General features: G+C 44.0%; 1 protein-coding gene across 1 annotated transcript in view; it reads left to right on the forward strand.

Annotated features, from left to right (window-relative positions):
* CDH13 (cadherin 13) overlaps positions 1–26,921 on the forward strand; it is a 1,027,771-nt gene that overhangs the window by 533,477 nt on the left and 467,373 nt on the right. The window contains exon 5 of the mRNA XM_069552548.1: positions 24,342–24,494. Within this exon, the coding sequence (XP_069408649.1) occupies positions 24,342–24,494 (153 nt within the window). The remainder of the gene's footprint in view (positions 1–24,341; positions 24,495–26,921) is intronic.

The following is a 26,921-nucleotide window of genomic DNA, read 5'->3' on the forward strand; positions in this document are numbered from 1 at the left end:
CTCAAGGGGGCTGTCACTGGGAGAGGGCTCTCCTTAGATTATAGGGATTTGATCCACCCACGTGCCTCCCTTTGATGCTAACTAAGACAAAGGAGGAAATAGCCTCAAGTGTTAATACTCTGTCTCTTGAATTGAGTTATTTTTCCAAGGCAATAAAATTTGAAGATTGCAATTAGTTAACCATTATGAAGACAAATCTTCAAATATTTCTCTCACTGTGGTGACATTTAAAACGCTTCCTGCTCTACCAGTCAATTGGATTTTTTTCCCCATCTTCTCATAATGGCTAATTGCTGAGCAATTGATTGGATCCCCTCTTGTTACCACATAATCACTAAGCTTGCTGAAACAGCTGCCCTGACCATTTCTCAGTCTTCTCTTGTTGGTGACCTCAAGGGTAGGTTTGGGGTAGGACTATCCTTATTTGGTTAATCTCGTTGCAGATTATTGATCTGATTGGTTAATATAGTGATTCAGAGCAAAAAGTCAGTGGGTAGAAAGGCTTAACTGAACCTCAGGGAAATTTTCTTAACCTAAGCCTCAGTTTTTTTTGGCCTGTAAGATGGAGATAATGACTCTAGTTGATCAAGTTTTGGGGAGGGTCATATGAGGTAGCACATTTTAAGTATTTAGCCCTGCTGGGACATAAGAAGGTGAAAAATGAAGTCGTTCGGTTGTGACCGACTCTTTGCGACCCCATGGACTGCAGCCTGCCAGGCTCCCCAGTCCATGGGATTTTCCAGGCAAGAGTATCAGAGTGGGTTGCCATTTCCTTCTATAGGGGATCTTCCAACCCAGGGATTGAACCCGGGTCTCCCTCATTGCAAGCAGATGCTTTACTGTCTGAGCCACCAGGGAAGTGGCTGGGATATAAGCATGTAATAAATCATAGGTGTTTCATCTAGGCTACTGCTGATAGGAACTTGGTCAAAATTCTTAACTGTCTTGAGCCTCAGTTTCCTGTTCTATAAAATTGGGATAAATTTCCCATTCTGTAAAATATGGGTAATAAAACCACTGACCTCGTGGAGTTTATTTGATGAAGGAAAGAGAAAAGCATACAGGATTAAAGCGATAGTCAAATGCGATGGTAAAGCCACCTAAAGCCTTGAGCCTGACACCAATCAGCACACCGCCTTGTTCACTATTATGCTGTGTTCAGCACCTGGCCCAGCACATGCCAGGTGAAAACCCTCCTTTGTGCTCCTGAGCCCTGGGAAACACTTTGTATATGCAGGGCTGGCTGCTTCTGTGCCCACAGTGTTCCTCCCCTACATGCCCCCAGTACCTGATGGGGAAGTACTCAGAACCAGTTACCTGCCCGGGGCCGGTTAGTGGGCTCAACTCCGAGGAGAATGGGAGGAAAACAGGGAATGTGGGGTGTTCTTCCTCAAGCTGTTTGGAGTTGTGGCTTTTGGAAGAATTGCTCAAAATGATCCCAGTGTCTTTTTGGCATTTCTGGCTATCGTCACAGGACAAAATCTTGCATATGATGCTTTGTGTGATTTCCAACCCTCTCTCCACACAAAGAGCACAGCGCTGCCCATTAAGGCAGATCACATGCACTCACTAGGTGACCCAGGTGGCTAGCTACGTGCCCTCTGACACAGACAGAACACATCTCAGAGAAGTTATTTCCCCTGAACCAAATCCAAAGAAGAAATGTAGGTGGGGCCCTGGTAGGACCCTAGTGTCCCTGGTTAATCGCAGGGACAGGACTGCATTTGGCTGCTCCCGATTGCCACATTTCGCAGCAAGCTTGAAATGCCTTCCTCAATGGATATTTGCTGTGCCACTTGAGCCCTCCCAAGGCAGTAAATTCCAGGAGACTGCTGGAATTTCTGTTTCTGGGTGGCACCAAATGTGTACACTGTGCACGGTTGCCCTGACAGGTGCCCAGTGAGTGGACAAGAAGAGACTTGCTTCAATCACAGAGGAAGCCCCATCCGAAAGACGCAGGTCTGATTTTCCGTGCAGAGTTTAAACGGTGCACGTGTCCTCACAAAGAACACAGAAACCACTTCCCTTAAGGGGAGAATGGAGCCGTGTCCTTGGGCTTTGTGGAAGGAGATTTGGCCAAAACAGGGCTATCCATGGGAGTGTATGTGTCAGAGGGCACATAGCTAGCCACTTGGGTCACCTAGTGAGTGCATGTGCTCTGCCCTGGCGGGCGGCACTGTGAACTGGAGCGTCCTCAGCCCTCAGCCAGCAGGCAGCTATGGAAGCTATGCTTGAGGAAGGGCAGCAGCGTAGATGGCAGCTACCCTGCTCAGCCATGTTGAGCCACTCTAGGTGCCAGCTCTTTTCCTGCATTATCTCATTCTTATCTCTGGAGCAAATCCCCCAAGTGGGGATTATCCCCAATTTTCAATGGGGGAGAGCTGTGGCTTAGAAAGATTTTGCAGCACATTCTCTGACATGCACACAGTTAAGTGGCTAAGCAAGGACTTGACCCCCAGCTCTGCATGCTGGTTGTGCACCCTGATCCCACGACAGAGATGGTTTGTGTGTCCCTCTTCTCTGCTGGGGGTAGGGGTGCTGTTCTTTGAGAGAAGACTCTGGTTCTCTTCAGGATGGACGGTAGGAAACTTATCCCCATTGGGAGCCAGCAAGTCTCCCTGAGACCCTTTCCTACAACCTCTAAATCCATTCATTTGTGCTAGAGTGATGTTCAAAAGCAGAGGACTTGAAGGCCCCCGTGTCACTTCCCTGATTTCTTATTGTTCTAGCTGCTCTTCTAACTCAAACCACTGGCTGCTTTTCTGGCTCTCTCCACATCTTCACCAAGGAGTGGTAGGGAAAGAACTCAACCTGGCATCAGACCAACCTCACTGTGTTTGACAGCTTTTCCTAGAAAATTCACTCCAGCTTTTTAGTTCCACTGTGTCCTCTATGAGATGGGACTAACAATGCCTCTTTAGAATATGAAAATTCATACATAAGATAAGCCCCTGCTAAGGTGTGTGTCCCAAAGCAGGCGCTTTACTAATAGCAACTTCTCCACTCCTTGCCCCCTCCCCCCACAATGGAGAGGGAGCACTGCATGTTTCCATTAGAAAGCTGCCTTTCACACAAGAAGTTTTTTCTGTGCATATCTGGTATTTATGGTTTGAGGGATTCTCCACCTTACAATCTTCAAGAACATCTGATCCTAACATTTGCATGTATGAAGACAGGTTTTTCACAGTGCTATGTTGGTGTGGCCCATGGGTGGCCTTGAGCTTTCTTCTGCTGCAGCCATGTAGGATACAGAGATTTAAGTGCACCCTGACATGGCCCAGGGGTCACCCCTGTTCTAAGTCCTCAGAAGGAAAACTTGGGCTTTTAAGACTGACAATGCAAGGCTGATCATGCTTGCTGTTAGCAATGCAGGTCCAACACAGTTTTAAAAGCAAAGTGACTGCATGAAAAGAAAGCATGTTGTTTTTCTATCGCTCCACGGAACCTCTGCTTCCATTAGAGAAAAAGGAGAAAACCCGATTAGGAAGGGTAGAAACATAAATGGAACCGTGTCAGCCCTCCCAAGTTGTCATTGATTACAGCGCCGGGCCGGTATTTCTCACCTCCCATTCAGGGCCATCTCCGATAACAGCCATTTTCACAGCCAAAACAATAAGGAGATAAATGAGGCTGGTCCATTTGTCCCTGTCTCTTTTCATGGGTAAAAAGAAAATGACTTAACTAAATCTTTCTTCTTCAGGATGAAAAGAGACTTTAAAAACATTTTAGTAACAAATCATTGTCCTAAAGTAGGTGAAACAGGAATTGATTTTCCTTACCTGCCTTCTCTGGATAGTTGGGAGGATTACCTGAGAGCAGGTGTGTTTGGCACCACATTGAAGAGTTGAGCCAGGTGGTATTACAATCAGCATCCTCTGGCAGGGATGACTGTCATTCACCATTCCTACAATGTCCCTTTTCTTCATTGATGGACATCTTTCCTACCATGACATTCAAACTCATAATAAAATGAAATTTTAAAGCTAATGGTAATGTTTTCACATATAGGGAAACATATGTGAGAGAACAGCCAAATAGAAGTGACTGTAAGAGTGTTCTTCCTCTTTGTGTGAGTAAGGCCACTTCTGGGAATCTAACCTAAGGAAATAGTCCAAAATGCAGAGAATTTCTTCTTTTGCAAGATAGTTCTTGGTAGCTTCGTTCACAGTAATCATAATTGAAAAGAATCAAATGCCCCTTATTACCGAAATGGTTGTTAAATGTGGATGCATAAAAAGGAGTTATAATAAGAGGGAAAATGCTCATGATATCATATGTTAAAAATATAAAGATCTGTTTATGCTTTAATGCAATTCTTATTTTTAAAGAATCCCAGCAAGCTTTTCTCTAGGCATAAACAAGCTCATTCTAAAATTGATGTGGAGAGGCACAGGCCGCTTTTAGAAATTGTTTAGGAGAACTGAACAGTCTTGAAAAAGACAAGTAAAGTGGGAGGAATCACTCTCTTACTCAATCACCCCGATGTTAAGACTGTGTAGCCACAGTAATCAAGACAAGATGGTAAAGCAGGGAAAAAGACACATAGATTGGTGGAACAGAATAGAGAACCAGGAAAGAGAGTGACAGATATGGCCGGCTGATTCTTAATAGAGATGCAAAAGCGGCTCAGTGGAGGAGAGTTAGCTCCTTCAGCACGTGGTGCTGAGGCCATTGGACATTTGTAGGCAGAAGGTGAATTTCAGTTTAAGCCTCATGCCTAACACAAAAGTAAACTCAGAAGAGATTATGGATGTAAATGTTAAAATGTAAGGCTTTAAATCTTCAAGAAAAAAAAAATGGGAGGAAACCTTGTGGATTGAAGGGCAGGCAAAAAGTTCTTAGACTTGACACAAAGGACAAGATTCTTAAAAGTAAAATTTGGCAAACAGAACCTTTCAGTTTCAGTTCAGTCACTCAGTTGTGTCCGACTCTTTGCAACCCCATGGACTGCAACACACCAGGCCTCCCTGTCCATCGCCAACTCCTGGAGTTCACTCAAACTCATGTCTACTAAGTCAGTGTGCCATCCAACTATCTCATCCTCTGTCATCCCCTTCTCCTCCCACCTTCAGTCTTTCCTGGCATCAGGGTCTTTTCCAGTGAGTCAGTTCTTCCCACCAGGTGGCCAAAGTATTGGAGTTTCACTTCAGCATCAGTCCTTCCAATGAATATTCAGGACTGATTTCCTTTAGGATGGACTGGTTGGATCTCCTAGCTGTCCAAGGGACTCTCAAGAGTCTTTCTAACACCACAGTTCAAAAGCATCAATTCTTCAGCAGTCAACTTTCTTTATAGTCCAACTCTCACATCCACACATGACCACTGGAAAAACCATAGCTTTGACTAGACGGACCTTTGTTGATAAAGTAATGTCTCCGCTTTTTCATATGCTGTCCAGGTTGGCTTTTCTTTCAAGGAGCAAGCATCTTTTTAATTTCATCTACAGTGATTTTGGAGCCCCCCCAAAATAAAGGCTGTCACTGTTTCCATTATTTCCCCATCTACTTGCCATGAAGTGCTTGGACTAGAGGCCATGATCTTATTTTTCTGAATGTGTAGTTTTAAGACAACTTTTTCACTCTCCCTTTTCACTTTCATCAAGAGACTCTTTGGTTCATCTTCACATAAGGGTGGTGTCATCTGCATATCTGAGGTGATTAATATTTCTCCCAGCAATCTTGATTCCAGCTTGTGCTTCATCCAGCCTGGCATTTCACATGATGTACTCTGCATATAAGTTAAATAAGCAGGGTGACAATATATAGCCTTGTGTATTTGGAACCAGTCCTTTTCCTATTTGGAACCAGTCTGTTGTTCCATGTCCAGTTCTGTTACTTCTTGACCTGCATACAGATTCCTTAGGAGGCAGGTCAGGTGGTCTGGTATTCCCATGTCTTGAAGAATTTTCCAGTTTATTGTGATTTATACAAAGTTATAGTCTTCTGTGTATTCTTGCCACCTCTTCTTAATATCTTCTGCTTCTGTTAGGTCCATACCATTCTGTTGTTTTCCTCTGTTTCTTTGCACTGATCACTGAGGAAGGCCTTCTTATCTCTCCTTGCTATTCTTTGGAACTCTGCATTCAAATGAGTATATCTTTCGTTTTTTCCTTTGCCTTTCACTTCTCTTCTTTTCATAGCTGTAAGTCCTCAGACAACCATTTTGCCTTTTTGCATTTCTTTTTCTTGGGGATGGTCTTGATCACTGCCTCTTGTACAATGTCACAAACCTCCGGCCATAGTTCTTCAGGCACTCTTTCTATCAGATCTAATCCCTTGAATCTATTTGTCACTTACACTGTATAATCATAAGGGATTTGATTTAGGTCAAACCTGAATGGTCTAGTGGTTTTCCATGCTTTCTTCAACTTAAGGCTGAAATTTTCAATAAGGAGTTCATTATCTGAGCCACAGTCAGCTCCTGGTCTTGTTTATGCTGACTGTATAGAGCTTTTCCATCTTTGGCTGCAAAGAATATAATCAATCTGATTTCAGTATTGACCATCTGGTGATGTCCATGTGTAGAGTCTTCTCTTGTGTCAGAAGAGAGTGTTTGCTATGACCAGTGTATTCTCTTGGCAAAACTCTGTTAACCTTTGCCCTGCTTCATTTTGTACTCTAAGGCCATATTTGCCCATTACTCCAGTTATTTCTTGACTTCCATTTGCATTCCAGTCCTCTATAATAAAAAGGACATCTTTTTTGGGTGTTAGTTCTAGAAGGTCTTGTAGGTCTTCATAGAACCATTCAGCTTCATAGAACTTCAGCTTCTACAGCATTATTGGTCAGGGCATAGACTTGGATTACTGTGATATTGAATGGTTTGCTTTGATAACAAACAGAGATCATTCTGTCATTTTTGAGATTGCATTCAAGTACTGCATTTCGGACTCTTTTGTTGACTATGATGGCTACTCCATTTCTTCTAAAGGATTCTTGCCCACAGTCATAGATATACTGGTCATCTGAATTAAGTTCACCCATTCCAGTCCATTTTAGTTCACTGATTCCTAAAATGTCGATGTTCACTCTTACCATCTCCTGTTTGATCACTTCCAACTTGCTTTGATTCATGGAACTAACATTCCAGGTTCCTATGCAATATTGCTTTTTACAGCATTGTATTTTGCTTCCATCACTAGTCACATCCACAACTGGGCATTGTTTTGCTTTAGCTCCATCTTTTCATTCTTTCTGGAGTTATTTCTCCACTCTTCTCCAGTAGCATATTGGACACCTACTGACCTGGGGAGTTCCTCTTTTAGTGTCCTATCTTTTCACCTTTTCATATTGTTCATGGGGTTCTCAAGGCAAGAATACTGAGGTGGTTTGCCATTCCCTTCTCCAGTGGACCACGTTTTGTTAGAACCCTCCACCATATCCCTTCTGTCTTGGGTGGCCCTACATGGCATGGCTCATGAATTCATTGAGTTAGACAAAGCTGTGGTATGTGAACATGGTTAGTTTTGGTTAGTTTTATGTGATTGCAGTTGTCAAAATATTAAACTTCTGGCCTATGAAAGGTTCTTTGAAGAGGATGAAAAGACAAGCTATAAAATAAAAGAAAATAGCTACAAATTGCATATCTTACAAAGGATTGGCATCTAGAATATACAAAGAACTTTCAAAATTCAACAGCAAAGTCCCAATCAACATAATTAGAAAATGGGCAAAAAGCATTAACAGACTTTCCACCAGAGAGGATATACAGATGGCAAATAAGCACATGGAAGGATATTATACCTCATTATCCATGAGAGAAATACAAATTAAAGCCACAATAAGCTGTCAGTACACATCTTCTAGGATGGATTAAAAAAAATAGTAACTACAACAGTTGCTGGTGAGGATGCAAGAAACTGGACCATTCAGACATGGCCGGTGGGGATGTGAAATAGTGCAGCCACTCTGGAAACCAGCTTGACAGTTTGTTGTAAAACACGCAGTTACCATAAGACACAATGATTGCACTCCTGGATAGTTATCCCAGAGAAATGAATGCTCAGGTTCCTGTACAAACATGCCTATATATGTTTATAGCACCTGATATTAGTTTTGTTCATAATTGCCAAAAACTGCAAGCACCTAGACATCCTTCAACAGGTGAATGGTTAAACTACAGTCTATACACTGATCCATGGAACACTGCTAAGCAATAAAATTAACGAATTACTGATACACAATGACTGGAAGAATCTCCAGAGAATTGTGCTGAGTATGAATTCATGTATATGATATTTCCTAAATGACAGAATTAATGAAAACAGAGAACAGGTTAGTGGTTGTAGGATATGTGGATATGGGGGAGAAGTGATATATGGGAGAGAGGTGAGCATGTTTATAAAACCGCAACTTGATCCCCAGGTGATGGAGTTCTGTAGCTTAATGGTGGTAACAGACACGTGTACCTACACATGTGACAAAATGACATAGAACTAAATGAACACACAGACACACAAATAAAATGGAGCTCTGATAAGATCCCTGAGTTGCATCGATGTCAGTATCCTGATTGTGTGATTGTGCGACAGTTTTATGAAATGGTACCTTTGGGGAAAAAGGGGTAAAGAGTATTTCCTGCAACTGCATGTGAATCTATAATTCTCCCAAAATTTTGAAAAAAAAAATCAGTAAAATATATTTACGCAACTGTGTGCATTTAAAAGACTAATTTATAATGGTAAAATAATTGTAACTATTGAGGGGGATATCATCGTCCAATATCTCTTTTTCCTTTGCCTCAGTTTTTACCTTTTACCTTGGCTTTCCTTTCCAACTTTTTCTTAGTGTACATGTGTTAGTTTTATAAACAGGAATAAAACAAACCTGATTTTTCATTTTTAAAAAGTTCATTTGCTAATACAGTAATTTACAGTACCGTGTTTAGTGTATTCTGAAACAACCTCCTTATTTCTTCTTCTCTTTGACCCCGAGTATAAAGATTGGTGAGGCACACATACATAACGCCATGTGCACACGCCACACACACAGACACCAAATCTTGACCCGCTCAAGAGTAAATAGGTTGGGGCTCAGTGTCCAAAGCTTCACATCGACAGTTTGTGGCTACGGATGAAATGAGCTGCCGTTAGCTTTGATGGGCATTGGATGTAAGGGGAAGCAGCTCTGAAGTCGGATGCCTCGCTGCAGACTCTGTTCGTGATTCACAGCCCAAGGCTAGGGTAGTCAAGAGGTGTGTCTCGATGGACAATGAAAAAGTAAAGGCTTAGACGAAGAAAATAATGAGAAAGGGACTATTTAGCAACACATTTTGCCCTTTCCACCGACTGCGTGGTCTCCGTCCTTTGGTACAGGTATAATTTGAAAAGCCCAGAGCATATGATTGGTAGTAATGGAATAAATGCATAGTATGTGAATAGGGCTCAGGAGCCTATAAAAGATTCAACTCCCGCTTCCCCTTAGGAGAGGTATCCAACCAGTATTAATATTTTAGAAATACTAGAAGGTAGAAGAGGAGCCATTATTCATCACTAGCACCTCCATGGTACTAAAATTAAATAATGGATTTTTTTTTAAGACAGAATTGCTAGAGTTGTGGAACTATAAAAAATATTTCTCTCTTGGGGATGTTGCATTTTTTGCTTTTATCTTTTCTTCTCCTCTTGAGAACATTTTGATTTACTTTTGTGATAAGCTTGTAACAACTAAGGAACTTGGAAGGTGGGATAAGCTAGGATAGGAGGGAGGTGGGTTAAGGCAGCTGACAAATGAGCCTGAGTGAATTTGTTTGGCTTCAAGTCAGAAAGCCCCAGGACTGTGCGGGCACTCGTTTTCCATCTTGTAGCATGTGCGTCTGCACATATGGGCTGGGGCCCTGGGCCCTGTAACAGGGAGAACCCACCGTGCCACGCGGTGTGGGGTCTGAGCCGGCTGGTCTGTTGAACAGGAGCCCTGCAAAAAAGGCCCAGCCAGCCCTGTCATAATCCAGCCCCGGCTCGGAACAACCAGCCTCGCTCCTTGTGGAGGCCTCTGGCTGAGCCATGAGGAACCCAGCAGCTAGGAGTTGGTGTCAGACCAACACCTGGATTTCTGGCTTGGCTCAGCTGGTTTCAGAAGTGTCCCCATCCCACCCTGTCCCCACGCCAGCTGTGTAATCTAGTTGGACAGATGACTTCACCTTACTGAGCCTCTCTTTCTCCATCTATAAAATAGAAATAATAGTTAACTTCCTGGCAGAATACATATAAAGCTCTAGCGTGGTACCTGGCATTTTAAGATCTCAAATGAAGCCAGCCATTACCTAGGAAACCAACTCAAAGGTTTTTAAAAATGCATGTAATTATTAAAATTAGTAATTTATAATTATTAAAAGTCATCCTGATACTGACATGGTGTTGTGGCTAGATGTGTTCAGAAGAGAATTGTTGGCATTGATTGAATGCCTGGTGTGTGGCAGCCACAGTGCTCTACTCACCAGAACCTCAGGGGCGTGGGTCCTTTGTCCTCAATTATCTAGGAGGGAACAGATAGGTGAAAAGCTTTGCTTAAGGTCAAAACCCAAGGACATAGTAGAGCCAGAAACGGTTTTCTAAACCATCGAACCACAGAGGGAAAATGATACGTTCCATGCAGCACCTAGAGAAACGGAGGCACGGGGAGTGGAACAGAATCCTTGCCCACCCGATGGAGAGGGAGTGGCTGTTGTTGTTCAGTCGCTAAGTCATGTATGATTCTTTGCAGCCCCATGGACTGCAGCAAACCAGGCTCCTCTGTCCTCCACCATCTCCCAGAGTTTGCTCAAATTCACGTCCATTGAGCTGGTGATGCTATCTAGCCATCTCATCCTCTATTGTCCCCTTCTCCTCTGGCCCTCAATCTTTCCCAGCATCAGGGTCTTTTCAAATGAGTTGGCTCTTCACATCAGATGGCCAAAATATCAGCGTATCAGCTTCAGCATCAGTCCTTCCAATGAATATTCAGGGTTGATTTCCTTTATGATTGACTGATTTGATATCCTTGTTGTCCAAGGGACTCTCAAGAGTCTTCTTCAGCACCACAATTCAAAAGCACTAATTCTTCAGTGCTCAACCTTCTTTGTGGTCCAACTCTCACATCCATACATGACTACTGGAAAAACCATAGTTTTGACTATATGGATCTTTGTCAGTAAAATGATATCTCTGATTTTTAATACACTATCTAGAAAGTAGCTGAGCTCAGTTTAAACTGAGATCCCTGGACAGCACCTCATCTCTTGCCTACCTCACAGAGTGCTGATCCACACATGCTCAGAGCTGCTCTGGGTTCAGACTCAAGGAATCACAGCAGCTGTAAGTATGAAAGCACCTCAGAGCCTGTCTGATATTGGTCACCCTCTACCTTATTCACCAGGTGGGGTGTGAGCTTGGACACACCAGTGGCAGCCTTCTCCATCACCAGGCTGTCCATGCCATCAGCGTAAGCTCTTTAAACTCTGGACATGTTCCTTCTTTTGAGCTGAAATCTGTCTGTTCTGTATCTTGACTCTTTCAAAAACAACAGAATGAAGCCAGTCTCTTTTTCTGCAGGTATTTAGATGATGCCCCAAACTGTGCTTCCCACCCCATCTTCCTACATTCTAGTCACTTAAGGGGCTCCACCTTGTTCATCTTCTAGAGAACTGACCACCTGGCTTCTCTCTCAGAAACGTACTTTCTCATGGGTCCCTTCCTCACATGTATCCCTCAGATGGACACTCTTTACAGCATCATCTGCTTAGGGGTCATCAACTGCAGGGAAGGTACTGGGCAGTATGTTGACCCATGGCTGTTTAGAGGATTTGTTATCATGACTTGAGAGGAGCCTGAAGCCCAGTCTCACAACCCCACCAAGATTTTTCCATCGATTGTGATCTTCTACAATGCTTTGCCAGAGTCTTCAATGATTCAGCTTGTATGATCCTCTCTTGTTGGGCTTCCTTTGGAAAATCCATACTTTATGCAGTTGGAAGCTCCATAAGAAGAAAGATGTTTACCTAAGTTGATCTCATCACATCCATGGGCCTGTGTTTAGAGAGCACACTGCTCTATTTTTAAATTTGAATGTCTCATTGGAATTATTTAATTAGGAGATGACTTTATTTGGAGGATACCAGAGCACCCCTCAGAACCCAAGCCCAGGAGCAAAGATGGTCCTTAACCAGAAGCTGATAAGCCATTTTGAGACCAGGGTAGCTATACAAGTTCACTGATTCATGATCTTTTAGAGTTTTCTTTTTTCTCTGACCACATAGTCTCTCATTCATCTTCCCTTTACATAACTTCTTTATTTACTACTAAGTAATTAAGTGTTGGAGAAGACTCTTGAGAGTCCCATGGACTGCAAGAAGATCCAACCAGTCCATTCTAAAGGAGATCAGTCCTGGGTGTTCTTTGGGAGGAATGATGCTAAAGCTGAAACCTTGGCCACCTCATGCGAAGAGTTGACTCATTGGAAAAGACTCTGATGCTGGGAGGGATTGGGGGCAGGAGGAGAAGGGGACGACAGAGGATGAGATGGCTGGATGGCATCACCGACTCGATGGATGTGAGTCTGAGTGAACTCCGGGAGTTGGTGATGGACAGGGAGGCCTGGCGTGCTGCGATTCATGGGGTCGCAAAGAGTCGGACACGACTGAGCGACTGAACTGAACTAAGTGGCTGTTATGCACCATGTACTGTTCACAACAACAAACAGAAACCCCGGATACCATGGAGCATATATTTTAATGGTAAAGAAATATGACAAGCAGATAACTGTGTCAGCTGATGATTCTGTGAAGAAAACCAAAAGTGTTACAGAGGATGATGTTGGGAGGAGCCTCTGTTTTCCTTCTTTTTTTTTTAAAATAAGGTGGTCATGGACGTCTTCTCTAAGAGATGAATGTAATTAAAGAATTGAGAGACAATGATGGAATGAGTCATACAAGTTCCATTCGGTAGGGTCCTGGTGAATTATAGCCATTCACCAGCCACCACTGGGAAAGGGGCCTGTGATAGTTCAGTCTGCCAGTGTGATCTGGAGACTAAGGCTGAGACATCAGATTAAGTCATGCTGAAGTGGGTCATTTACCAGATGCAGGGTGGTAACACACACCATGCTTGAGTCTGAACTGGCTTCACAGACACACAATTATTCCTTACTCTCTTTTTTAATTTCCTAAATGGATTGTTTTCTTTGTCAAGGTCTGCACTTATGGCCCAACTGGGTTTCCCCAAAAAGTAGACTCAGCTTTCAAGCTGATAAGACATTAAGGGTCCACAGCCCTCAGCCAACTGACTCCATCTCTTCTTGAGCCAACACCAGGATCAAGAGAGAGATGGTGTGTTTGACCAGGCTCTGCTTTTGTATATGAGCCTATGGGTTAGAAGAGGCAACCCCAGGGCTGAAATGAGTAATTTCAAGCCTGGCAATTTGGGGAAATGGCTGCAGAGGAGGTGTGTGCAGACACAGTGACACTAGAGGCTGAAGACAAAGGCAGGGAACAGGCTATAAGCAGTCTTGAATGCATTTCTGGGGGAGCCTGAATTTTTCCTGAAAGTAATGGTGTGGGGGGGGATGGCCTTGAAAGATTTTAGTCAGGTGTGATCCCATTGTGGGAAAGAGTAGCTGCTTCAGAGAATGGGACACTTGAAAGCCCGGTTTGCACAGGTTCTTCTAACTGAAGCTCATGCAAAGCCAAATAGAACATCAGACTTTCAGTTGAAAATGATTGAAATTGTATATTTATGTTTGACACTGCTTGTGTTTCCAAGCATCAGACTTAACATTAAAATTTTCCCTGAATTATAAGAATAATAAGAATAAGCGTTGAAATCCTCAGTGAAAGGGCAGCCAACACACATTTCCAGGGAGAAATTGTTCAATTGTTCCTGTTTATTACTTCCAAATGGGACTAGCTCCAGGTTCATAATGCTGATTTTGTTACATTGCTTCCTCTGAACTGAGGTTCAGATGAGTGCGTAAATATTTGGTTTAATATTTCTTTGGGAACCGTAAAACTCTAAGCTGATGGAAGGGAGAGGAGCAGAGCAGTGGCCAGGAAGGAAAGTTCGGCAAGTTAGTAAGAGATTACGAGTGTGTATTTCAAGAGTACCCAAGGGCATGATTAATTTATTATCCTTTTAGATGGCAGAATGCATGCAAACCCCCCAAATTGCACCATTACTATGACAAAACTCTGAGCATGTCAGAAGGTAAAGATGTTCCTGCCAGGAATTTGATGTACAGAGGGAACAGGTGACCCCTTGGGTAAGTATAAATCTGGGAATTGAGACTTGGAAGCCCTTAATTTTGTCTCTGCCTTTGGCAGAGACCTGAGATGAATATCTGTGCTCCTAGTCTTCAGGGGTGGGTATGTCAGCAGGATCCAGGCCAGGAGCACCTTCAGCAGTGCCAGGTTCGGAGGCTCCTGTGCCCGCCCACACCACCCGGCAGTCTGACCAGTCGGCCGTGTGGAGTGGGGGTTAAAGCTACAGACTCTCAACTCGGGTTCAAATGCAAGGCGATTATCTCGCTGACTTTGGCGAGGTCTGTGTGACTCGGTTTCTTCCTCTGTAAAGTGGGGATTAACACCACTACCTACCCCACAGAGTTGTTGTAAGGATTAAATGATTAATGTGTGTAAGTTGCTTAGACTAGAGTGTGGTGGAGTGTTAGCGTTGGATAAACAGTTGCCTCTGCTCTAGTCATCATCACCACCACCATTTAATAATCATAAAATGAACAATAGCCTTACATTCTTGAGCACGTTTATGTACTTAAGCCTGTCATATCTCTCAGGCCCTTATCCACCATAACCCTTGGAGAGTAAGCATCGTTTCCCCCATTTGGCAGAGGAAGGGAAGGAGGCTCAGAGAGACCATGTGACTCCCTGTATGTCCACATGGTTAGTGAGCTCCGAGCTGCAAACCCGGTTGTCCTCAGCACTCTGAGCGTTAGTCAGGGTGAGTTAGGCTGTGAGGTGGTAATATGCCTGGCGCAGCCCTTAGCACCGCTGTTGCTGCGTGCACCCTTACCTCTCAGCCCATTACCAGCCAATGGTTACCGCCAGAGGACCAATGGTCGCTCAGCCATTGGTCGGCGCTGCAATGGGCTCCTCCCCCAAGCCAGCAACTTCAGTGGGCGACCGTTCGTGGAACATTCCGTCAAAGGTCGTCAGAGTGGTGGTCCTCAGACAAAGAGTGAGGTGAGAGGCGGATGCCAGCCTCGTGCAACGGGTAAGTTAGGGACCCAGGGAACAGACTGCGGGCCGTGTCCTGCAGGGGTTCAGAGCCCTCACCAAGGCCGCCCACTGGCCGGGTCCAGGCCTTGAGGTGGCGATCACCCTCTCCCCCATCCCCGCCTCAGTGACCTAATGGCAGCGGCCATCTCTGGGACCAGCCCCCACTGGGCAGTGTGAGGAGCCTGAGGCCAGCTGCCAGCTGGGGCCTGGGCACCTGGCTCCCTCATCAATGCTGGCTCAGCAGGTCTGGGGACCTGGCCCTGAGGGAGCTGCCAGCTGAGATGTGCCTCTTCAGCCGGGTCTGGGCGCTGGCAGGAAGACCCAGCCTGGGTGCTGGGCATATGATTTGGGGCAGGGTAACCAGTGCCTTCAGGGACCCCCTCCTCTCAGCCAGGCCTGGACCTCCGAGGGTGAAAGTTGTGCTGAGAGACCTGGCCCGGACTTATCAGAACAGAGAATAGCATTTGTTTTGGTGGGAGTCTAGAGGAATGTTGTTACCTGACCATGATTCTCATTGTTGTATGGCAGAAACCAACACAACATTGTAAAGCGATTTTCCACTAACTAAAAAATAAATTTAAAAAAGAAAAAAACAAAAGATCTGACACCAAGACGTTTGTGACAAATAACCATGCCGCTCCCTCACCTTTCCTATAAAAGGGCTTTGCTGACAGCTTTCAGACAGTTTGGGGTTTTTAAGGTACGAGCCACCTGTTTCCTTGCAGAGTCCTGCAGTAAACATTTCTCTGTTCCAGACTCTGACGTTTTGGTATTGTTTGGCCTCTACTGTGACTTGGGCACGTGCACTGGTGTTTTGATAACTTTCACTCTCACTTCGTTGGCTAAAGCAAGTCCTATGGCCACAGTCACCTTTAGCTGACTGCAGAAATACAGTCCAGAAGAGGACTATGTGCCCAGAAGATGAGCAGATTGTTTAGGAACAGCCTTGGTGACTACTCCCCACTACTATAAATCTGATTCATAAATAAAGAGACAGCAGGTATAGAAAATCTAGATTTCTCACCAGAGGTTCCAGGACCATCTTGATTTTGGAGGGAAGGCATTGTGGGACATCTTGATTTTTGGTAGAACCACAAGAGGCAAAGTCATGGGGCCCAATGAGCAGGGGGGTGAAACTCATAGTCTGCACTAAGAAACCAGAAATTCAGAAAGGGACATGTAAGGATCCCAGTTATTCTCTTGGACGATAAAGAGATGTGGAAGTGTGATACTGATGGGTAGTGAATGGACTTTGGGTCCAGAAAGGCACAGTGACCCAGTGACCCAAAGATGACTTCTGCTTTCTCTGATCTGCTGTGGCTTCTTCTAGCAAATCTCCCATACCACATAATGTGAGCTTCATAGATGATTGAGCTATGACCCTTAAGCACTCTGAAACTCGTGAATGGTCAATAAGTATTGTGAATAGAAGGAAAGAAGGTAGGGAGGTAATAGAGGAAATTGTAATCAAGAAGGAAGCATCTTACTAAAAGTCATGGAAATACTCCAATAAAAATTAATTTTAAAAAATCATGTCAGAGAAACAGACCATGAAGGTGAGTGAGTGGTGCTATCAGTTTGGAATATATTAACAAATATAAACTGAGTTCCCTCAGTGAGAGCAGCATTGTGCCAATTATGCTTGTAAATATGTTTATTTAAATATACATATAGTAGTTGTCCTCTTGTGGCTGAATTATTTCACGTAACATAATGTCTTCAAGTTTTATCCATATGATAGCGTGTGTTAGAATTCTCTTCATTTTTAAGTTTGAATAATAATATTCCATTTTATGGATGTACCACATTTTACTCATCCATTTGTTCATTGTTGCACACTTAGTTTCCTTCCGCTTTTTGGGCATCATGAATAATGCTGTTTAGTAAAGATGACATTGTACTTGGCTGTGAATACATTTTTAAAAAATCTTCAAGAGTAGAAATTTCATAAACCACGTTATTCTCTGGTAAGGTAGAAGTAAAAAGTTAAAATGTGGGAAATACTTATAAATTAAGAAATATTCTCCTTAAAGTTTTTTCTATAGGCTATGGACAGTAACCAAAAAATTGTCACTGTCGGAAAATAAAGCTGACCTACCCCCCTCTCCAGTTAACACTGAATCCTATGGAACTCAGTGGATTAAGCTGAGTTTAGGCATAATCTTAAATCCTTTCTTAAAAAAGAAGGGTATCAAAGCTGCTGCAATGACAGTGCTGATAAATGAAGGGTCAGGGTAGTGGATTCAGATCTCCCCTCATAGTGTGTTAGTGGGGTTTGTTTTTCCTTCCTGAGTGTTCCATCCTGCCCATACCTTTAACCCCCTCCCTGGGAGGGCATAAGCCATTTGAATTTGGTAGTGAGCACAGCCTGCTGGTACAAGAACCCCTGGTCTGTGCTGTGGGTCTCTGCTTCTCATCCTACCTCGGTGGATTGCCAGAGTGTGGGTTCTGTGATTCTCCACCAGGGATTTTGGAACTCTTGGCATTGGGTTTTCCTTAGTTCCCCTTGTTGATTTATGACCTAATGTTTGAAAGTCGTTGAGCAGCGTGAGAGTGAGAGAAGGGCATGGGTCTAACAGCTGCCTGGATTGCTGAATGGCTAAGTATCTTCAAGTTCAAAGGCATGTCAAGGACTAAACCACAGTAGAGAATTAATTGCTGCTTACAAATCACCTTAGAGAACCAACCTACTGGACAAAACAAATGTCTTCTAATAACTCTAGGTAAAGGCCATACATGAGTTTTTTCCTACTTAATATGGAGCAGAAAACATCTTCTAAATTAGTATATACCCCAAGCTCCAGTGATTAGTCTTACATGTTTAAAAAATTTTGTTTTGTTTTTGGGTTAATTTGTTACTATATAGCAAGTAATGTAGGCTCATCTTATGAAGTCAAAAGTATCCTGAAGGAAAAAAAAAATATTACCCTGTTAACTCTATCTCCCAAGTGTTCACATGTGATTCATTTCCCTTTGAAAATTTGTGGGCGAGGGGTCTGATTATTTTCTAGTTTTTTATCCTTTTGACCATATTGCTCATATATGCAGAGTCTTCCACCCTTTGAAAACAAGTATCTCCTGATTTTCTAAATAGCTGGAGTTAGAGCATCCATTTAGCTGGCTGTGACAGTGCCTAGGTGCTGGGGTATTTGTGTTGGAGCCGCTTCACACCATGAGCACAGTGTTTGCTCAGACAGAGGGTCTTCACACAAGATTGGCCCTTTGCAGGTTATAAGGATGGGAAAGTGGCGTAGGTCCCTTAATGATTCCTGGGCGTTACTGCTGCCTGAGGGCTTATAAAAAGAGAAATGAGAAGATACTGATGTTACATAGATAAAGTGACCGCATTTTCACACATACAAAAAAGGTAGTACAACAGATTTTAATTTATGAGTTTATGAAGCATTTTATGATCATATAAAAACATGCAAACAAAGTTGCATTTTTTTTAAAGCTTTAGTCAAGTATCTTCTATGTTCCAAACCCAGGAAATGTTAAAAGAATAAGAAATAAATAGCCCAAGGGACAATTACCACCCCCAACCAAGGGGCCATCTGCTCTCTGTGCCTTAACAGACCACAGTGGTGAGCAGGGCTCGGACCAGAAGATGAGGCCGCCTCCTTGGAGTGGGGCAGAGGGTCAGGAGAAGCTCCAGTGAGCGGGCAATCCCTGGTGGCGCTGAGTCCAGGAAGACCAGGAGGGACTCCAGCAGGCAGGGTGAAAGATAGCAGTCCGACCAACCCAGGTCCAGAGAAAGTGGGCAAAGTTCAGGCCTGTGGCTCACAGTTGGTGGTGGCAAGAGAGAGAACTGAAGAAGCAGGTGGAGGCCCATCAAGGAGGCCCCTGAGGTAATTAACCTGGGAGCAATGGGGAGCCAGCGAAAGAAAGTCTTAATCTGGAAACTGCTTTGGCCATATTTGTGTTTGCATTTTGCAGTGACCATTCTGATTGCAGTTAGGACAAGAAGGGAAAAGAGAGAATCAGAAACATAGAGGCCTATTAGGAGACTACATAATATTCATTTACTTAAAGTGAACATTTAGTGAAAGCTTACTGCGAACCATGCACCAGTCTTGGCCCCAACAACAAAACAGTCAAAACCGTTAGTGAGGATCTGAGTTAAATTACAGGTACTGGAGACTGGCAGGGGGCCAGGGCTAGAAGGTCTTAAAGAGAATATGTAGAATTTGGGGACTATGGCATTTTGATATATCAAATATATTTTCCATGGTGGGGGGAACTGATGTCAGCATAATTCAGGAAATGTCTGAACCCATAGGGAGGCAAACACACTGACTAAAAGTAATAGGGTTCCAGGTTAGATTTTGGGGTTAGAAAAATGACAGAGGAGAAAAATTGGTGTGGTGAAATCTGAATACATAAAATCTGGAGGTTGGTTAGTTAATAGTCACATGTCAATGTTAATTTCTCAGTTGTGACCAAGTTCCATGGTTATGAAAGATGTGAATATTAGGGAAAATTGATGAAAAGTATGTGGGAGCTAAAGTCTGTGTCTATCTATGAAATATAAAATATATTTATATCATACAAATATAATAATACATATAAAGTATTGCATATTTTGTATAACCTCCAACCACATTGAATATAGAAATTATAAAATACTATCATATCAACATTCAGAAAACCAAGATCATGGCATTCAGTCAGATGGGGAAACAGTGAAAACAGTGTCAGACTTTATTTTGGGGGGCTCCAAAATCACTGCAGATGGTGATTGCAGCCATGAAATTAAAAGACACTTCCTCCTTGGAAGAAAAGTTATGACTAACCTGGATAGCATATTAAAAAGCAGAGACATTACTTTGCCAACAAAGGTCCATCTAGTCAAGGCTATTATTTTTCCAGTAGTCATGTATGGATATGAGAGTTGGACTATAAAGAAAGCTGAGTGCCAAAGAATTAATGCTTTTAAACTGTGGTGCTGGAGAAGACTCTTGAGAGTCTCTTGGACTGCAAGGAGATCCAACCAGTCCATTCTGAAGGAAGCCAGTCCTGACTATTCATTGGAAGGACTGATGCTGAAGTGAAACTCCAATACTCTGGCCACCTGATGGGAAGAACTGACTCATTGGAAAAGACCCTGATGCCGGGAAAGACTGAAGGTGGGAGGAGAAGGGGGCAACAGAGGGTGAGATGGCTGGATGGCATCACCGACTCAATGGGTGTGAATTTGAGTAAACTCCGGGAGCTGGTGATGGACAGGAAGGCCTGGCGTTCTGCAGTCCACGGGGTTGCAAAGAGTCAGACACAACTGAGTGACTGAACTGAACTGATACAAAATGATCCTCTTAATGTAAAAATACTCAAAGTTGCTATATAGTCTGCTGCTGCTGCTGCTAAATCGCTTCAGTCGTGTCCGACCCTGTGCGACCCCATAGACGGCAGCCCACCAGGCTCCCCCGTCCCTGGGATTCTCCAGGCAAGAACACTGGAGTGGGTTGCCCTTTCCTTCTCCAATGCATGAAAGTGAAAAGTGAAAGTGAAGTCACTCAGTCATTTCAGACTCTTCGCGACCCCATGGACTGCAGTCTACCAGGCTCCTCCGTCCATAGGGTTTTCCAGGCGAGAGTACTGGAGTAGGGTGCCATCACCTTCTCTGGCTGTATAGTCTATGAGTACATAAATGTGTATTTAAATTCACAGAGTATCTTTGAAACACATATGACTTGGTACCATAGGCCCCTTGCAGCAGAGAACGGATGTGGGAATGGGATTCCTAGCGGGCTCTGGCTTTGTCTGTAATGTGCCACATTCTGTAGGAAGTAGGCAGTGAGGATGCCCTTTGAAACTCAGAGCAAGCAGCACTGGCTGCTCCAAGCCCCTGCATTTCCTGCCCCTCGCAGGGTGCAGAAGACTCTGGCCCCCCTTGAGCCATGCCCCCCACTCCCGGCACAGCTGGCATGCCAGCAACCCCTGCTGCTGCTGGGGAAGTGGCTTTGCCCAGGTATGCAGCAGGACCTGTGTGCTATTTACACACGCTTCTCAGAGAGTTGGCACCCAGGGTCCAAGTTCTTTCTCATATCTAGCTATTTTTTTTTTTCATTCCAACTCAGAGAATAAGGAAAAAACATCCTACTGTGAAAAGAAGTGTTGAATTACAGAGAATAATAGGAAAGACCAGCTAATTGTGAAGCCCTCCTATGTGGTATAATGGGTGTTAACAGCTGCTGCAGGAGCAGAGACTCATGGCAGGATTTGTTCTGGGCAGGAGTGCACTGGATTTCTTACATTCCATCACTTTAAACATCAGGAAAAGGTCCACAGCCTTGGGGACCACAGCCCTGCAGTAGCACTTGGACAAATCTTAGGAGTTTACCTAGTATAATAAAGGTCATCTGGAAACCCACCTGACTTGCTTTGGTGTGTGGCTGAGGCCTCCTTTGTGGCCATTGCTTACCTCCTATCTCTCTAGCTCAGGCTGGAGTGGACCAGGGTCTCTCTGGGGACTAAGAAGCCAGAGAGCTGGTGGGTAATTCCTAAATCTAAACTGAGCCCAGACTCCCATCTTTTCCCTGGAGAATGACACCCACTTCCATGCTTTATTCTCCAAGGTTTCTCTAAGCCCTGGAGTGCCTTTGAAACTCATGGAAGTGTGGAACTTGGAGAAATGCCAACTTTGCTTTACTGGCATTCTAGAAAACAGGTTTTTAAGAGTTCCCAGTAGTGTTTTGTGTTTAAAATAAGTCTGGAAGGGAGATAGCAAAGAGAGCCAGCCTTTTTTCCAACAGAAGTCTTTGGAGAGGACCAGTTCATGTGTAGGGTAGCAGAAGGAAGAGGTTCTAATCTGTATTTGGGCCAAAGTGGTAAGAGGGGGAGGGGAACTACTGCAAATATATAAGAGATAAAGAAACAGAATTGTCCATTCCCACAGTAAATCTTCCTTCAGAACACTTCTCTCCTGAAACCAGAGACTTTTGTGAGTTTTGTTTTTGAAAAGGAAATGTGTTCCCTTAGAAAGGGTTTTTTTTTTAATATTGTAGCTAAGTTGTGTTTTATGCCTGGAGGTGTCAGTCTTACCTGTTAACAACAGCATAATTTGTTGTTGTTGTTCAGTCCCTTAGTCGTCTCCAGCTCTTTGCGACCCCATGGACTGTAGCCTGTCAGGCTCCTCTATCAACAGGATTTTCCAGGCAAGAATACTGGAGTGGGTTGCTGTCTGCTACTCCAGAGGATCTTCCCAGATCAGGGATCGAACCCATGTCTTATCTTAATACTCTAATTGTTGACTCTGGTTTATTGAGCCCCTTCTATGTGCCGGGAGTGTATTTTGCAGATACTATCTCATCCAACCCTAGGAAATAAGTGGCATTATCCTCAGTTTACAGATAAGGAAATCAAGAGCCAAAGAGGCAAAGAATGACGTTCAAGGCCACAGGCTGATCATTGGCTGAGCCAGGATGGGGACATATGTTTGTCTAATCATTGAGCTCCTCATTAAACAGATATTGGCCTTGGTTCCACTGTATGCCAGGCACTTTGCCAGGCACTGGGATCCAGTGGCGAGCCCGATATGCTGAGGCTGTTGACCTCGTGGAGCTTCCAAGCAGTGGGGATAATGTCATTTGGATTAAATCTAGTCAAGCAGTGACAGTGAAAATTCTTTTCATCAGAAGATATCACATACCTTATTTTTAGTCGTGCTTTGGATGATATTTTCTGTTAATTTAAAAAATGCAAACAGAGGTAATTGATGTTTAATCAGAACACTCAGTGTATTTTAATAAAGAATATCTTAAATCAGGGGGGAAAAAAAAAAGAAAAACCTGTACTGCCATATGGACTGCACTCCTACTCCAGTCCTGGCAGAGGAGCCTTAGCGCAAGGCTCATGCTGCCTTAGGCTCCACTGCCACCTGGTGGCAGCCATCAGAATTGCAGGCATGGTGGTCCCAGAAACGCACTCCCCGCCCCCACCACCACACCTCTTCCTCATTCCACTAGAAGGCACGTTTCTGGTTCAGCCACCCAAACCCTCCAAGCTCAGTTGACCACAGCCCAATAGGTACTTGTTTAGCTGTAAACTGATGGCAGCCAGATCAGTATTAGCTTTCTTTCATCTATATGTTCTAAATGTCTGTTAGTGACCTTTAAAATGTTATAATCAAATTTGTTTACAGGTATCGATGGAAAATTACATATACATGAATACTTGGTAAAACTTTAGAACTAACCTATGCAAATAATGGTTTTGGATACTTTCAGATGACATCAAAACAAAGCAGCATCGTTTGGCTCCTAATATACCTCTCAACCTCACCTCTTCTCAAACCGTTCTGAATTTTCTAAGCTGTCTCACCTGCCTGTTGCCTGTCTGTGTTGCTCTGTCTGCCTGGCATTGCTTTCCTATATCTTTACCTTTTCAATTTATTCTTTAAATGTCTAATCAAGGCCGACTACCAATAGGGAATTCCCTTGAAGTAAATCCAGACACAGCAATGCTACAGAGCTGTGTGTCTAGAGACATGGAAGATGGCTTCTGAATACCCTCCTTGTTTCTTTAATAACTGTGACAAGTTTGCTTAATCTCTCTGAGTCTCACTGATTTCACTCATTAAGTATGAATAATAATGTTCCCTACCCCTAGCATTGTTGTCAGAGTTAAAAAAAAAAAAAAAATTCATGTAAAATGCCTTCCCAGCACCATGCCTGGTATCAAATACCTGATAGAAGCAAGGGTGTAGGTGGTGCTGCTGGTGACTGGACCCCTGTGAACACCTAGAATCCTGATTGATGCCTGCCTAGTATAGGACTGTCCAGTGTTTTCCATTGCTTATTTGGTCTTACTTGTAGGAAAAAGTCTGTTTCCTAGGAGTTAAAGATAATATAAATGTCCAGCCTTGAAGTTGATGAAGGTGCTTGCCTCCAGCAGATCCATCACTAAATGTCCCCCCAGGGCTGGTATGCTTTCCCAGCTGAAACCTGCAGAGACGTGCACGTCAGGACGGAAGGTGTTGAGCCGATGGCACTCGTTTTGGTGATGCTGCTGTGGTCGAGCTCATCCAGCGCCTCCGCGTTGGCCCCTGTGGCTGGTGGACTGGCCACTGCCGTGTGTTAGCCCCATGCTTTCTCTATGCTTTCCAGCCAGAACCATAAATGTCGCTCTGTTTCTCTGACCAGGTAGTCGATAGTGACAGACCAGAAGGGTCCAAGTTCCGGCTCACTGGAAAGGGAGTGGATCAAGAGCCTAAAGGAATTTTCAGAATCAATGAGAACACGGGCAGTGTCTCTGTGACACGGAACTTGGACAGAGAAACCATCGCTACCTATCAAGTGAGTACCCCTGAGTGCCCACCCCCGACACGGAGACGTGTCTTTCAGAGACTGCTTTCCTCCCACTGAGCTCATTATTTCTGTGCTTCATCAAACCCGGGGCTGCACGGCTTTAAGTGTGTCTCTGTGGGAGCCGAGTGGCATTGAACCCTGACAAGCAGCAATGAGGGCCCCTGTCTCATCAGTAGAGCCCTCCAGGTTTGCATAAAACTTTGGGCATGAAAAACCAAGAAGGGGCCCCTGGGGGATCTCAGAGGAGGTCAGAAACTACGTTAATGTTGGTTTTCCAGAAACCAGCTTGATAATGAAGAGCTGTAAAAAGAATAAACCCTTGGACCTGCTCATTCTAGTTAGAGAAATCCATCCTAAGGAAATAGGGAGGAATTCAGTCAGATTTTTGTACCATGATGTTATAGCAGGACACAATCCTTAAAATGGAAACAGTTGCTAAATATTCAGCAATATATAATGGTTAAACTATGGCACAATTTTGCAAGGAAGCTTTCTACAACCGTTTAAAATATTTTTGAAGAAGTTCTAGTTACATGGGAGATTTTCAAGATATTGAATGAAACAGACACACCAGCACATATGGTGTCCTCATTACAGATGGAGTGTTTACACATATCGTGATGGGTACGTGTTTGTGAAGAAGCATGATAGAGGAAAATCAAAGTCTTAGTGGCTGTATTTGGTGTTACTGATATTTTCTGTTTTTTTCTTTCTGATTTTTCTACAATGCACTTGCTTTGCTTTTATATGGAGAAACAAAAGCCTATTTGTAAAAGATAGTTTCAGAAGTTGACACTCATTCAAGATTCAGAGAGCAAAGTAGCTCCATGAAGATACTGGGTGAGCATCCAATCTTACGTAGGCTATGGGTCCCTCCTATCCCCTCTCTGCCACACCCCCAAGAATCCCATTCTCACAGCTGTGGTTAAGGACCAAGCCTCTGCGAGTAGTAGCTCATTTTTTGAGGAATGAGACAGAATTCCCAGCCATTTTCAGGGAAGGCTCTCAGCAGGATGCAGTGCACTGAGCTAGAAGCAGGTACTTGAGAACAAGGCCCAGCCACCAGTGTCTGCTTTCCAGGCCATTGCCCATCATACATGTGTCTCCCTGGATTAGATTCGGGGAGGGTGGAGGGGCAAGTTTCTAGGCCTGGGCTTGGCATTCATCTTCATCAAAACACCATGTAAGAGCATGCCAATCCCACTTCAACAACATGACCTCCTCTTCCCTCCTTTCCTAAGGACAGAGGGTGGAGGGACATTGCGCTGGAGAGTCGAGTGCTCTGGCTGGGGAACTGACCCCCTGGGTGTAGCCTCCTCTGTTACCGTGAGATACTGACCTTGGGAAGACCATGTAGGTGTCAGTCCTCAGGTTCTTGTCCATAAAATGCAGATAACACGTGCCTACCTACCAACAGGAGTGCTATGGGTTTCCAGTGAGGATCACACTTGAGGCACTGAAATGCTGGACAAATACAAGGCATAGGGGATGGGGGGAAGGCCCATCCAGCCTCATGCTGAGCAATGTGGTCCAGGGTCCACAGTCCTGGGAGGACCTCCCTCTCAGAAGTGTCGCCAAAAGGCAGATGCCATGAGCATCTGCAGGGGGTACCATCCGTCAGAGGACACCGAAGGGTGACTGGTGCATCTTCAGTGTACACCCTTGGGGAATCTGGTTGTTGTAGAAATTGAATGTTGGCACCCTCTGAAATTCCCAGGTCCAGCCAGACTTACTGGTAACCACAGGTGACCTGGCAGCTGTCAATGTCCAGCTGCTGCAGGACAAGCCAGCGGCAGTCTGTTGGTAAATTCCCTCTTCTTTTTCCCTGCCTCTCATGGGAATATCTATTAATTTTCAGACACATGGAACTAAAGACATGATACATTTCATAATTTCATAGCACAGTGATACAGAGCTCTGGGGTCAGCAAATTGCCATTCAGGTCTCAGCGCTGCTGTTGACTGTGCTGTTTTTATCTTGGGCGACCCATTCACCCTCTCTGAGGATCTTGTGATTCTCTTCCACAAAGTGGGGATAATACCAGGATGTCTAAGTATTGTATGAAATGGAATACAATTATCTTTACAAATTCTTAGCACAATACCCAGCACTTAGCAGGCATTCAGTAAATTAAAGCTGCTCTTATTCATTTTCTTCCTATAAGACGATTTAATTTTTTTGTGAAGTTCCGCAAGTTTTTAACATCAGTTTCCTGCCTTCAACTGTGAGAAGGTTGACATAGACAACAGGCTTGTGGTTTTTCCTTTCTGTCCTCACAGGAACCAAATAGCATATTTTCTGCCCCTCTTCTAAGTATTAAAGAGAGATTCCTGGAGGGGTATAAGACAAAGAGTAAAGGGGCAGAAGTCTTCTTGGCAGTGTTCTGTAGCCTGGAAATAGGACTAGCATGAATCA

The sequence above is a fragment of the Ovis canadensis genome, chromosome 14 (genome assembly GCF_042477335.2).
Source record: "Ovis canadensis isolate MfBH-ARS-UI-01 breed Bighorn chromosome 14, ARS-UI_OviCan_v2, whole genome shotgun sequence".
NCBI classification, from domain to species: Eukaryota; Metazoa; Chordata; class Mammalia; order Artiodactyla; family Bovidae; genus Ovis; species Ovis canadensis.